Source organism: Oryx dammah, unplaced genomic scaffold (genome assembly GCF_014754425.2).
Source record: "Oryx dammah isolate SB20612 unplaced genomic scaffold, SCBI_Odam_1.1 HiC_scaffold_5, whole genome shotgun sequence".
NCBI lineage: Eukaryota > Metazoa > Chordata > Mammalia > Artiodactyla > Bovidae > Oryx > Oryx dammah.
Genome location: NW_024070189.1, coordinates 66,107,569 through 66,120,702, shown reverse-complemented (window position 1 = coordinate 66,120,702; position 13,134 = coordinate 66,107,569). Strand labels below are relative to the sequence as shown.

The window sequence follows — 13,134 nt, the reverse complement described above, 5'->3', positions numbered from 1 at the left end:
CTCCTCCTCTAACCCTGCTTCCACCCCCCACCCCCACCCCCGTCTTCTTCCTCCCTCCTCCCTGCCTGCCCTCTGTTTACTCCCTGCCCCATCAGACCTGCTTCTGGTAGGTTGCCTGTTTGAAGGTTCTCCCAGGACACCCCAGGCTCCTGATCCAGGCTCTTCCCTCCCTGTCCAGTGCCTGAGTTATCCAGCCTTGCATCAGCAGTGAAACCGGCCCCTGCTGTTCAGAAACTACATTCTCCTGTGCGCCACCCTGTGGTCTCAGGAGGTCTCTGGGGCTGCACCATCTGAAGGCTTGGGTGGGGCTAGGGGCTTGGTTCCCAGATGCCTGGCTCACACAGGACTAGGAGATGAGAAAACGAGCCTGAAAAGGCTGTGATGTGATCATGTTGGTGATGTATCCACATTGGTTCCTGAATCGTGAACGTGAGTGTAAGACGTTAGCAATAGGAGACACTGGGTGTTGAGCATAGCAAGCTCTATACTATGTTCACAACTTTTCTCTGAATCAACAGTTTACTTATTTATGGCTGTGCTGGGTCTTCTTTGCTGTGTGTGCTTTTCTCTAGTTTCGGGAGCAGGGACTACTCTAATTGCAATGTGTGGTCTTATCACTGCAGTGACTTCTCTTGCTGCTGAGCACAGGCTCTAGAGCCCCGTGTGTAGTTGTGGCTCTCGGGTGCTAGAATACAGGCTCAGTAGCTGTAGCACAAGGGCTTAGTTGCTCCAGGGCATGTGGGATCTTCATGGACCAGGGATTGAACCTGTAACACCTGCATTGACAGGTAGATTTTTTACCAATGAGCTACCAGAGAAGCCTTCTGACCCCCACCACCACCTTAAATTTTTTGTTTGTTTTTGGCTGTGCTGGGTCTTCATTTTTTAAAATTAATTAGCTTATTTGGGTTTATTTAAATTTTTAAAACAAAAATCCAGCTCCACAGCATGGCCAGTCGTGGGAACTGAGGACTTGTAGGGTTCCCCTCAGCCCCACCTGCTCTTTACTCCTGCATGTGCTGGAGATGGATGGTGAGGGCGGCCAGATCCCACCTGCCCCTGCCCGGACCTCTATTGCCAGGCTCCCCGACACCCCTGGGCTGGTCCTCGCCTGCCAGGAGGAGCCCTGCTGCTCACCTGAGTTCCCCCATTTGAGAGTCAGTTTCCCTATACATAAAATGGGTAGAACAGGTGCCCCACAGGATTGTCACAAACCACATAGGAGGGACTTCTCTGGCAGTCCAGAGGTAGGTAGAGTCTGCCTGCCAATGCAGGAGTCACAGGCTGGATCCCTGGTCAGGAAGATCCCACATGCGTCGGAGCAACTAAGCCCCTGCGACACAATACTGTCCCGCTCTGTGAAAACAGAGAAAAGCCTGTGCAGCAGCAGACTCAATGAAGCCAAATATAAATACATAATTTTAAACACGCACACACACATACATCAGAGACTTTTTACAATTAGCATTCGTTCTAATCCTACCACTTAAAATACGTTGGAAATTGAGGTTGGAGGGGGCGGTGCTTTGGGGCTGGAATCACAGTTTTGGGGATTGGCGAGGCGGCGCGGGCGGGGGGGGGGGGCCCGGTTGAGGCCTTTTTCCATTCAAGCCTTCCCGCGTTGGCATAAACCAATGTCAACATCCACACATTCTTGGTAAACAAGCTGGGAGCAGCTGGATCAGCTCTGAAGTCAAAGAGAAGAAGATGCTAGCAGCGCCAAAACTTTTGCCGAAACCCGGGATCGAACCAGGGACCTTTAGATCTTCAGTCTAACGCTCTCCCAACTGAGCTATTTCGGCTGGATAGCAAGCCCTTTCCTCGCCTCCTGACTCCGCCCCGCTCTGTGCGGCTTGAACGCAGACGTAGGTCGGGCCGCCCAAGCGGGCCGCGCATGCCTCGTAGGGTCGCGCCTGCAACTAACCCACAACGCCGTCTCTGTGGCGCAATCGGTTAGCGCGTTCGGCTGTTAACCGAAAGGTTGGTGGTTCGAGCCCACCCAGGGACGGGGCTTATAATTTTTGCTTCCCCGGGTAAGAAAAGAGTGGGTTACCCTCTTCCTTTTGCCAAGACTCTCCGCCCGCACCTCCATGTTCTTCTATTTCCGCGTGGGGTGTCGGAGTCGCGCGGCGGTGGGGCGTCCACAGAGGCGGAACGTCCCCACCCAGTTCCGGTTTTTCCGCACCACCCGAGCCGCTTTGGGCGACGGCCCGGGGCATCCGGAGCGCTACAGAGGACGGACCGTAGAGGTTGTCTGAAGGCCGAGGACAAGATGGCGGCGCTGGCGGGTGAGCGGGTCGGGGCGGCGGGGTCGGGGCTTGGGTCGCTCCGGGAGACTTTCCCCTCAGCCGCTCGGGCAAGCGGAGGCCGAGGGTGATGCAGGCTGCAATCTTTGGGAGGAATTCCAGGGGGAGGCAGAAGGGGCCCACATTTGGCCCAGGATGCTGCCCCTGAAATTCCCGGGAAGAGGCGGCGCTGGTGGGTACAGCCCTGACAGGGAGAAAAGTGAGGCCCAGAGAGAGGCTGGGACCCCCCCTGGAGGTCACGCGGCCTGGCAGGGCCGAAACGCGACCCAGGGCAGCCTGCCACCCTGGGAAGGGGTCGGTCACCCGCTGCGCAGGCGTCCTAACCCTGGCTGCTCCAGGGCCCTTTCCTCCTCCGATTAGCGATTAAGCGCCTAGGATGGATTCCCAGGATTGTAAAGGAAAGTGGGTATACTGACAGCTGTCAAGATACTGTCTGGGAACCAGGGATCTGTTCGCAGTCCGGGTGCTTCATTAGTCATGCCTGGAAGGCCAGAGTCTAGTGGCGGGTCTGCCAACTGCTGTGTCCTTGAAGGAATGGAGTGGGCACGTTCCTTTACACAGGGTTGGCAGCAGTCCCTGTGGCGTAGTTAAGAAACCACTGTCATTTCTGTTGGTGAAATGCCTATGTCCTGCTAATACTGCTGTAGTTTGGGCTATACTAAGGAAAAGCCAAATTTTTAGTAAGACGTGGGTAGACCATAAAATGGGTGTTTTTCCTTTCCGTGCAAGTTCGCCGGCCTTCTGAATCCTTACCAGCAGCCTCTTGCTAAGTCTGGAGCAGAGGTTGGAATTCCTTCACCTTGAAGGTGAAGGGCATTATTTACTGTGCTGTGAGCGTACCCAAAGCCCTAACTAAGGTCAGGTTGGGGGGCTGAAGCTGAGACAGAGACAGAGGCAGCTCACACAGGAGTCTGGAGTTGCCCAGCCTCTGGAACTCCTGAACTCCCAGCCAGGGCCTGGAGCCTCGCTGAAGTCTGTGGATATGTTAACTTGACACACACCTGTCAGTCTGAGTCAAGGCCATGACAGACACTAAGGGAAGCCAGGGAGGCCCTTGCATCTGGGGCAGGTGAGCACCACACAAGAACATGCGGATGTGGCAGGATCAGGAGGGCCTAGGAAGCTAGTGTAGACCCAGGCAGTTGAGCTGAAACCCGTCCCACAAGAAGGGCTGGGTGCTCCAGGCAGAGAGCATGGCAAGTGTGTGGGACACTAATGTGCCTGAGCAAAGGAGCACTGGCCTCCAGTGTGGACTGTGTCATTGGAAACAGAGGAATGACACTGGACACTGTCTGGTGTCTGCTTCATATTCTGAAAGATGGCTTTTTTTTTTTTTTTTGGCTATACCTCACAGCTTGCAGAATCTAAGCACGGAGTCCTGACCCCTCGACCACCAGGGAAGTCCCCTGAAAGATCGCTCTGTACCAAACATTTGTTAAATGGAGTCTAGATAGACTGAGGGTGAGAGAGAGGGGGTGCTAGATCCTGGCAGGCAAATGCCTGGCTGGACACTCCCAGCCGGTGTGGCCTCTGATGCTGCCTCAGCTCACTGCCTCCACCCTGTGGTTCTCTCTGCAGCTCCCCGCCTGCTCCACCCGATCCTTGCTGTGTGGTGAGTGCCTGCCTCGGGCTCTGATCCTGACCCTCTACCCAGAGTAGTGAGGCCCTGGCCGGGAGGGGCTTAGACAGAGCCATTAGGGTGCCTCAGACTCGGGAGAGTCCTCCAGCAGTGCCAGGTTGGGGGTCGCCTGGCCTCCAGACCCATGTTTCCCTGCCCTCGTGCCCTCAACTCAGCCATTACCTGACACTGGAAGGCTTCTAGTGCATTTGCTCAGGCAGCAGCCCTGTGCATACCTCCTTGGGACAGGAAGGCAGGTGGCTGCCAGGCCCTTGGTGCAAACAAAGCCCAGAAATCCAGCTCCAGCCCCAAGCTTTCAGGGACACAGCAGATCTTGGGAGGGTCTTTTTTTTTTTTTTAATACCAAAACCGTTTTGTTTTGGGTTGCAGGTGATTAACAATGTTGTGATAGTTCCAGTGAACAGTGAAGAGACTCAGTCATATATATACATGTATCCATTCTCCCCCAAACCCCAGGAGAGGGTCTTCTTAATGGAGGGGAGTTGGGGGCTCTGAGGACGGTGTGGATTTGGGCTGATTTTGATAGGCTTTTCCTCTAAGAATAAAATAGATAATGCAAAGCAAAGGGAAAATAGGAAAATTTCAGATGCAGAGCAGGCACTCTCTAGACCAGGGATCAGCAGATTTGTTTCCGCAAAGGGCCAGTTAGTGGACGTTTTCGGCTCTTTAAAAACCGCCACAGCCACCAAGAAAGTGAACGGGCATGGCTGTGTGTCAGTAAAACTTAATTTACAAAAAACAGGCGGAGGGCTACATTTGGCCCCTAGTCAGTCCCCCAACGCTGGTCCCGGGGTGACCCTGTCAGCAGGCGCCCCGGGCTCCCTGTCATGTGTGGTCCATCTCCCGACAGCTCTGGCATGGGTGCCGCTCTGCAGGTGCGAGGGGTCCATTCAAGCATGGCCGCTGACAGCCCGAGCAGGTGAGGCCAGCCTTCCCGGGAGCTACCCCACTAGCCACCCCGCCCCCACCGGCACAGCACTGGCCCATGGCAACCCTGGGGCCCTCCCACTACCCAGTGGGGCAATACCAGGGATCCTTGCCCTCAGAGTCCTGCCCAGCCCCCTCCTGCACATCCAGGCTGATGGCTGCACATGTCCAGACCAGGAGCTTCCTGACAGAGTGTGTCAGCCAAACCTGTTTTCCAGATAAGGAGACCAAGTCCCTGAGAGGACAAGGTCCCACTGGGACTGCAGCGAGGCATGTCCTGCCCTAGGCCTGGGCAGCAGGTGGGGGCAGAGGGGGCGCCTGCCTGGCTGACGCCTCCCCATGCCATGTGTCCATGCCCAGCACCCAGCCCGCTGTATCCCAGGCCAGAGCTGTGGTCCCCAAACCTGCCGCACTTCCCAGCAGCCGGGGCGAGTATGTGGTGGCCAAGCTGGACGACCTCATCAACTGGGCGCGCCGGGTGAGCCCCTCCCTGTCTCTGTCCCTCAGGCCCCTGCTGCCATGTGGCCACAGAGTGGGCCAGGCCTCTCTGTGTGGAGACCTGAGGCTCTGATTCTCAGGATCTCTGCCCTTCCCCCTCCCACCTCCCAGAGAGGATGACCCACCTCCTTCCTGTCCTTCTGTCTTCTCTTCCTCTCTTTTCTCTTTTAATGTAAAACCCATGTTTTTAACTGGAAATGGGCGATGAAAACAGTAGCTCCTTCCCAGCAGATATCCTAACTTCCACCCCACCCCCCATGTTGGCCTTGGGACAGTCTGGGTACCCTCGTGCTCATCTGTGTCTCCTTAAGACACATGTCCTCTGCCCTAGGACGGGCTCCTTTCAGTGCCCCTAGGGCGCCCCACTGGGGAACAGGCCCCCATTGATGGTACTGTACAGTGTCCATGTGACCAGCAGGGCTGTAGCAAACGCCGCTCCAGACCCGCATCTCCAGGGTGGCCATGTTATTATGGTGGGCACTGCTCGGGTACCCTGCCATGTTGGGTTGCCCTTGCCCTCTGGATGGCCCAGCCCTGTCACCTGAATTAGCACATCTGCAGGGCAGCAGGGACCTTGGCCAGATCCCAAAATGGACACAAACAAACAGAACAGCTGGGGTGGTGGGGGGTAGGGGGTGGTGGGAATCAGACACTACAAGTCGGAGGGAAGTCAGGGTGCATCCAGGAGGGCTTCCTGGAGGAGTTGGCCCTTTGAGTTCAGGCACTGTTGGGAAAAAGGCCTTGCAGGGGCTTAGTTGCAGGCTCTAAATCTGTGCCAGAAGTGATCACTGGGCACCCAGAGCAGCATGTGCCATATTGGAGGCCAGATTTAGGTTAGACTGGGGTTATGTGCACTGTATCATCAAAACTATTTGTAGTTGGTTTTGGGGCTTTTCTGTTTGTTTTTCTTTTTGGTAACATGGCTGCTGGGAAGCATGGACCCACTGGCCAAACTCACTTTGCCCTCTTGGCAGGCAGTCCTGGGCTGGGGCAGCATGCTCAGGCTGGTGACCAGCATCCAGAATGCCTTGGGGGTCTGGAGGTCATGTAGTCACTGTGAGCTAAGGGGTCATCTTTGAAGAAAGGCTAGGCATCTGGATTTTTCTTTGTGAAATCTCCCAGTTTCTTTAAACACGGTGGGCCCCTCAGTCTGCTCACTGGCCACCCATCCTGCCCTGCAGAGCTCACTGTGGCCCATGACCTTTGGCCTGGCCTGCTGTGCTGTGGAGATGATGCACATGGCGGCTCCCCGCTATGACATGGACCGCTTTGGCGTGGTCTTCCGTGCCAGCCCGCGCCAGTCCGATGTGATGATAGTGGCTGGGACGCTCACCAACAAGATGGCCCCTGCGCTCCGCAAGGTGGGCCCAGCCCCAAGGCTCACCCTTACTCCCCGTCCCCCACCCCCCAGCCTTGAGCCGCACAGACCCCTGTCTCTTCCAGGTCTACGACCAGATGCCGGAGCCCCGCTATGTTGTATCCATGGGGAGGTGAGTGCCCAGTGGGGCAGGGTCGGATGACACACACGCCGGTGACACACTGGCCTCTCTCCTGTCTTTCTGTGCTGCTTTCTCACTGGGGTCATCCAGAATGTCCCCTTCTGTCCCATGACAGTCGTGCCCTCACTCCAGCAGCCTGTCCAGTTCCTGTCTGTGTCCACGGTAGGACCATGGGAGGGACGTCCTGCTCTGGGCGGGGGCGGGGTGCTGCAGCCTTCTCCCATCTGGCCAGCTCCTATTTCTCCACGCCATTAAAGGCTGTGTTGTCATCTAATTTCTTGGTGGAGGTAGAATCCACATACTATAAAATTCACCCTTTCAAAGTGTAATATTCCGTGGGTTTTGGCGCATTTACAGGGTTGTACACCCACTATATCTATGGAAGAGGTGTGGGTTGGAGGTTGGGAGCGGGGAGAGAGGTGGCCAGGGTGGTGAGAAAGGCCCTCACAGCTCCACTCCCCTCCCCCAGCTGCGCCAACGGAGGTGGCTACTACCACTACTCCTACTCAGTGGTGCGGGGCTGCGACCGCATCGTTCCAGTGGACATCTATGTGCCAGGTGAGCCCCTCTGGGCACACACAACCCCCTCTCCCCCATTGAGAGGGCTCGCCCTGTGAAGCATGAGCAGACCTAGGGTCCCAGAAGAGTGACACCTCAGCCATTCCCCCCGTTGTCCCTGGAAGGTCTCCCCGGTTGTAGGTCTTTTGAGTTTACCTGGTACCCAGATTCAGCTTGCTCCAGTCTGCCCCTACCTCTTTGCAAGGGTCCTGGGGGCGGAGCAGTGTGGCCTGGGTGTCAGCAGGCCGCCCATACTTGTCTCCTGGGTCCAGAGCCAGGTCACGTGGGGGTAAGGGCCGTGGACAGGGCAGCTCACCTGGGCGGGGCCCTCCAGGCCTTCCCCCACCCACATCTTGGCCTGGAGGTCCAGTCCTGGGTTCATTTCGTCTGGCGGGTGGGCCTGGACCCCGAGGGTGGCTCCGCCCATCTGCCCACCCCCAAGCCCATCCCAACTGGCGTTGGGTGGAGGAGTCAGGAGCTTGAGACACCGCTTGCACCGCTCCCCTCTAGGCTGCCCGCCTACAGCCGAGGCCCTGCTCTATGGCATTCTGCAGCTGCAGAAGAAGATCAAACGGGAAAAGAGGTTGCGGATCTGGTACCGCAGGTAGTGCTGGCGCCCGGCCGCCCTGAGCATCGTCCCCCCAAGAGGCGGTCAATAAACCCGATCAACCCTCCCTGCGCTCCCGCCCAGCGTGCTCTGTGGGCCGGGGCTGGGGACCTGCTGGGAGGACGGGGCCTTGCTCTCGTGTGGGGGGAAGCTGAGGCCCCGGGAGGGCGTGAAGTCAGAGGAAACAGGATGACGGGAGAGTTGAGGTGCAGCCTGACTGGGTGGGACCAGAGGGTCTGGATCTTGGAGCTGCCACCCTGTGTGGCCCTGACCTAGTTCAGCCTCTTCTGAGGACCCCAGGTGCCCACCAGCGGGAGGGTGGGAGGGGGCCATCGGTGATTGATTGTCAATGTCTGCCGAGGGCGGGACTAGAGATCGGAAACTAGTGGGGAATAGCCACCGGCTCCGAAAAGCGCTTGTAGCAGATTTCTTTCCTTTTACCATTCTTTGGAGAGGCAGGAAAAATAAAAGCAAAAACACACTTGTGTCCCACTGCTGATGGGCCAGACCAGCATTAGCGTTTATTTCATCCCTACGTCCTCTGGCAGAGAGGGATAGGGAGGCTGGCGTGGGTCTGGACCAGGGCTGAGGGCTGGAGCCCTCAATTCTGGTCACAAAGGCACTGAGTAGGGGTAGGTGTTCCCGAAACCCAGGGCCCCTAGGCGGCGTGGGCAGCTGGCCCTTGGGCTCAGTGCTTGGTGACCAGGGGCGTGATCATCCGCGGGAAGGCGTAGTAGCGGCAGTCGGCTGGTGGGACCAGCTCCAAGACCTGCGTGCGTATGTTATCCCGCCGGAAGCCCGCCTCCAGCAGGGCCGGCACCTGGGTCTCCTGGCCAGAAGGAGGCGCCAGGTCACGGGGAGTGGCCGGCAGTGGTGACGCTCTGCAGCCCGCCCCTCTGCCAGGTACCCTGGGGGCTAGGCGGGGTCGGAGGCCTGGGTGTGGGTGTCTTCAGGTGTTCTAACAACTGCTTCCAGGCTGTTAGGGGGTATCGCCTAGTAGGCCCTCGCAGATAAAGGAAACCAAGTGAGCAAAGGCCTGAGACAAAGGTGGCCAGACCAATAAAGAGAAGCCTGGGTGCAGGAGGGCAGAGGGAGGGGTGCGGGGACTCTGGGCTGCATCCGTGTATCCCAGGGACTGGGGGAGCCACCAGATGTCAGCCTGGAGAGACTGACCTCTCCTGATGTACAGGTGGGCACTGAGGAGATCAGCCTGTAGAGCTAGCGGAAGCCAGAAACCCTCCCCAGATCACAGCTGCCTTCCCACCCAGAGTCACTGCCCAGGATGGGGGTGGGGCACCTCAAACATGGTGGTGATGTCCGAATACTTGGTCTTCATCAGCTCCCCCCAGGAGGTGAGGTTACAGTAGGTGAGGACACCTCCTGGCTTCAGCAGGCGGAAGGCATGGTCCTGGGGGTGGGGATGGGGGTGAACAGTGGTCAGGAAGGGATGTGAGGGTGGGCAGAGGTGTTCCCAGTGGACCTCCCACCTCCTGGCAGGTCAGAGGAATAGTGGAAGGAGAGGTGACCCCTGCATGGACAGCAGGTGCCCCCCACGGGGCTGGCCTTCCATTCTGTGGCTGGTAGCCCACATTCCACCATCAGTGGCCCTACCCGAATGAAGTTGAACTGGTGAGTGTGCCAGGTCTCCTCCGACAGCGGGTACGTATCGTACAGGATCCCTGTGTGGGAGGATGGAAGTCACATGGTTGGGGGGGCAGCCTCACCAGGCAGGGCTGCCAGTGGGAGCCTTGGGGAGGCCCCAAGTGCCATGGCCACTTCTACACATCATGTCTCTTCCGTCCTTAGGGAGGTGTACGTGCACCTGCATGCCAGGCTCCTGGACATGCATCCGTCTGTGCCTGCCTCTTGGCTCTGTGCCCCAGTGAAATGTCAAGGGTTCATAAGCAGGCAGAGGGGCTGGCAGGCCCTGCAGAGTGACCCCCCAGCTCCCAGAGCCCCTCACCATCAAAGTGACTGTCTGGCAGGGTGGGTGCCACTTCCTCCCACAGGCCTTTCAAGGGAACCACCTTGGGTCAGAGGAGAAAAAGAAGGCTAGGTCAGAGGGGGCCCAGAACTCCCATCTGTTACAAGGGAGGGGGCAGGGCCTTCACCCTGAAGACGGGGGCCAAGGGCAGAAACAGGCACCTTGTGTGGCTGCTGCAGGGCCCAATCCTGGAGCCGCTGGAAGACGCCCTCGTTGCACTCAATGATCCAATGCTCCTCGATGGGAGCCTCCTGCACCTTTGTGGCTGCGATGGCCATGCCGAAGCCCACTTCTAGCACCCGGCCCCCTAGGCAGACAGAGAGCCCAGGTGTTACCTGCAGGGTGGGGCTGGTGAGGCTACCTGGAGGAGGGGGCACAGGGGCACGGCTTTGGCGGGGAGAAACATTTGCCACAAGGACCGGGCAGCACAGCAAAGCAGAGGTGGGACAGAACACAGCAGCTCTGAGAGGGAACAGTGTGGGCCCGGGCCAGTAGCCAGGGAGGGTGGCCTGCCAGGGAGGCCACGGACAACAACTACTGGGCTGGCCAGGCCAGGGAGCAGGGCAGACCCTGGACCTTGAGCCCTGGCCCAGGCTGTTTACACTGAGGGTGCTTATCTGCCGATTTGGGCAGTCCCCAAGCCCTGCAACAGTGAAGTCAACAAAGGACAAGGAAGAACCAGGATTCAAGGCCCAGGCCTGGAACAGAGGAGGGCGGGGATTGATCCCCTTTGGGTCAAAGACGGAGGCAGAGAGAAACACCCTAACCAAGCAGGGACGCTGGCTGTGCCCATTTGGTAGATGGGGACACAGAGGCCCAGAGGCGGCACGCACAGCCTCTGGGGTCGTGGGGATCCCTCAGCACCCCATGGGCTCTGACACCTGGTGCAGGGCCACCTCCAACAGCTGTCTCCTGGCCTTAGCTTTCCCGGAACTATTCTTAGCTGAGGTGGGCCTCCCGCGACTCCTAGGCATAAGTCCCCACGTGGGCTTGGGCAGCACCTCTCTAGGCTGCTATTCCCCGTCCTCGGCCTCGCGCGGGGTTGGGGGGGGGGCGGGGCGCTGAGTTCCGCGCCTGAGGACCCATCCTCCGATTCACCCCCATCCCCGAGTGAGGGCGACGGTGCTCCTGGAGAGGGCGTTCCTGGTACTCACGGCGCCCGCAGCAACCCCCAGGACAACCCCGCTGCCCTTGCGAGCGGCCCTACATTCCGGGCGAGGAAAAAAGGCGCAGAGACTCCGCCGCGTCGCCGGAAAGCGGGCTGGCCTCGGTCGGCCCCGCTCGCCGGGCCGGGCTACCTCTGGAGGCGGCGGCGGCCGCCAGCGCGTGCATGTAGGGGGTCTCCCAGCGCTCCATCACCGGCTTGCCCAGGATCTGCAGGTGCGTGTCCGACTCGTCGTAGGCCGCGGGCGCAGCCCGCCACGCGGGGCTACAATTCTCGCCGGGTGCGAAGATAGGGGTCGCGGCGGGGGAGCTCATGCTGCTGGATAGACCGCGCACCCCGCAAGCTCCGGAGTGGCAGGGCCCCGTCCCTGCAGGGCCTTCTGGGCAGGGGGCGGGGCGGGGCGGGGCGGGTGGTGGGCGGGACGGACGGCTCAGGGCACCGGGCGCGAGCTCATTGCGCCGCGGCACGAGCGGCCTCTAGCGACCGCGGTGGAAAAGGCGGCCCTCGGTGGGTCCCGGATCCTCGCGACGGTTTCTCGCGAAACCTCCAGCGCCTAGCGGGTAGACCAGGCACTGGAGCCCTCGAGGTCCTCACCCTGTCGCTTTCCTGCCTCAGTTTCCTCATCTGTCACCACCGACCGCATCAACATAGCCCTCCTTGCTGGAGTGTGAAGGTCTTAGGATTTTCCAGTCAGGGTTGGACGCACTTTAGTGTTTACAATTACTCATCTTTCAGAAGTGTTGCAGTGGCTTCTTTATCCTCATCATTTTTATCTTATTTATTAAATTTTTAGTTTTGGGCGTGCCACATGGCTTATGGGATCTTATTTCCCTGACCAAGGATTGAAACTGGGATGTGCAGTGAAAGCACCACCAAGTCCCAACCACTGGACCACCAGGGAGTTAGTTCCCTTATCCCTCCTCACTTTACAGGTGGGGAAACTAACACTCCACAGGCAAAGCTGGCAACCTTACGACTGTGAGTGCAGGGGTGCAGGGACCCAGAACAAACCCTGACCACCCTTCCTGAGCTCATATCACTCCCCCATGCTACCTGAGACCCCAGAGGCCTGATAAGCAACTCAGGGCACAGAGGCCTCCAGCGCTGGGACTGAAACACTCACCCCAGCAGTCAGCAGTTGCCAGACCCTCCTCCCCAGGACAGTAGGCAGGACAGCCCACCCCTGCTGTCTTGTCCCAGGGCAGCCTGGGAGTCAGCTATGTCCTCTGCCTGCCATTCTGGGACCTGGCCCCAAGTGGAGCTGGGATGTCCTCCAGGCTCTCCCTTTTCCTGTCTGCACACAGGGTGTGAGTCTGGAACACTCCATCCCTGCCAAACCTTTTGCATATCCCAGTGAACATGTGGGAAAACTGAGGCCCAGAGAGGCTGAGGTCTGAACAAAGATTCATACAGCCAAAGCTATGGTTTTCCCAGTAGTCAAGTACAGTTGTGAGAGTTGAACCATAAAGAAGGCTGAGTGCAGAAGAACTGGTGCTTTTGAACTATAGTGCTGGAGAAGTCTCTTGAGAGTCCTTTGAATTGCAAGAAGATCAAACCAGTCAATCCTAAAGGAAATCAATCCTGAATATTCACTGGAAGGGCTAATGCTGAAGCTCCAATACTTTGGCCACCAAAGAGCTGACTCATTGGAAAAAATCCTGATGCTGGGAAAGATTGAAGGCAAGAGAAGAGAGCGACAGAGAATGAGACTGTTAGGTAACATCATCAACTCAATGGACATGAATCTGAGCAAACTGTGGGAAATAGTGGAGGACAGGGAACCTGGCGTGATGCAATCCATGGGGTCACAGAGAGTGGGACATGACAGCAAATGAACAACAACAAGCCACGCCCTTCTGAGTCCACCTCTGGATGGCTGCTAACAGCCCTGACCTGGCTCCAGGCTCCTCCCCACAGGCCCTGCCCACCCCCTGCAGAGCTCCTGTGTCCC

General features: G+C 58.2%; 2 protein-coding genes and 2 non-coding genes across 11 annotated transcripts; 2 read left to right on the top strand and 2 right to left on the bottom strand.

Moving 5' to 3' along the window:
- Window positions 1-1,729: 1,729 nt before the first annotated feature.
- TRNAF-GAA lies at window positions 1,730-1,802 on the bottom strand. The gene has a single exon. It is a non-coding gene; the product is annotated as a tRNA-Phe (tRNA).
- Window positions 1,803-1,898: 96 nt separating this feature from the next.
- On the top strand, window positions 1,899-8,531 carry NDUFS7 (NADH:ubiquinone oxidoreductase core subunit S7). 8 transcript variants are annotated; one of them, XM_040240190.1, is made up of 9 exons: window positions 2,254-2,288; window positions 3,661-3,767; window positions 3,885-3,918; window positions 4,796-4,864; window positions 5,233-5,350; window positions 6,552-6,731; window positions 6,814-6,860; window positions 7,339-7,427; window positions 7,938-8,101. In XM_040240190.1, the coding sequence occupies exons 4-9, from the start codon at window positions 4,803-4,805 to the stop codon at window positions 8,033-8,035; spliced, it is 594 nt and encodes a 197-aa protein (XP_040096124.1). In that variant the 5' UTR covers window positions 2,254-2,288; window positions 3,661-3,767; window positions 3,885-3,918; window positions 4,796-4,802; the 3' UTR covers window positions 8,036-8,101. The 8 variants fall into 8 exon arrangements, with proteins under 8 accessions (XP_040096123.1, XP_040096119.1, XP_040096121.1 ...); XM_040240189.1 differs by lacking the exon at window positions 3,661-3,767 and having other exon boundaries at window positions 1,899-2,288; XM_040240187.1 differs by having other exon boundaries at window positions 2,248-2,288; window positions 3,661-3,918.
- On the top strand, window positions 1,935-2,008 carry TRNAN-GUU. The gene has a single exon. It is a non-coding gene; the product is annotated as a tRNA-Asn (tRNA).
- GAMT (guanidinoacetate N-methyltransferase) lies at window positions 8,517-11,560 on the bottom strand. The gene is made up of 6 exons (XM_040240192.1): window positions 11,317-11,560; window positions 10,180-10,325; window positions 9,998-10,061; window positions 9,646-9,713; window positions 9,332-9,442; window positions 8,517-8,863 (listed from the first exon to the last, which is right to left on the bottom strand). The coding sequence occupies exons 1-6, from the start codon at window positions 11,495-11,497 to the stop codon at window positions 8,723-8,725; spliced, it is 711 nt and encodes a 236-aa protein (XP_040096126.1). The 5' UTR covers window positions 11,498-11,560; the 3' UTR covers window positions 8,517-8,722.
- Window positions 11,561-13,134: the final 1,574 nt, after the last annotated feature.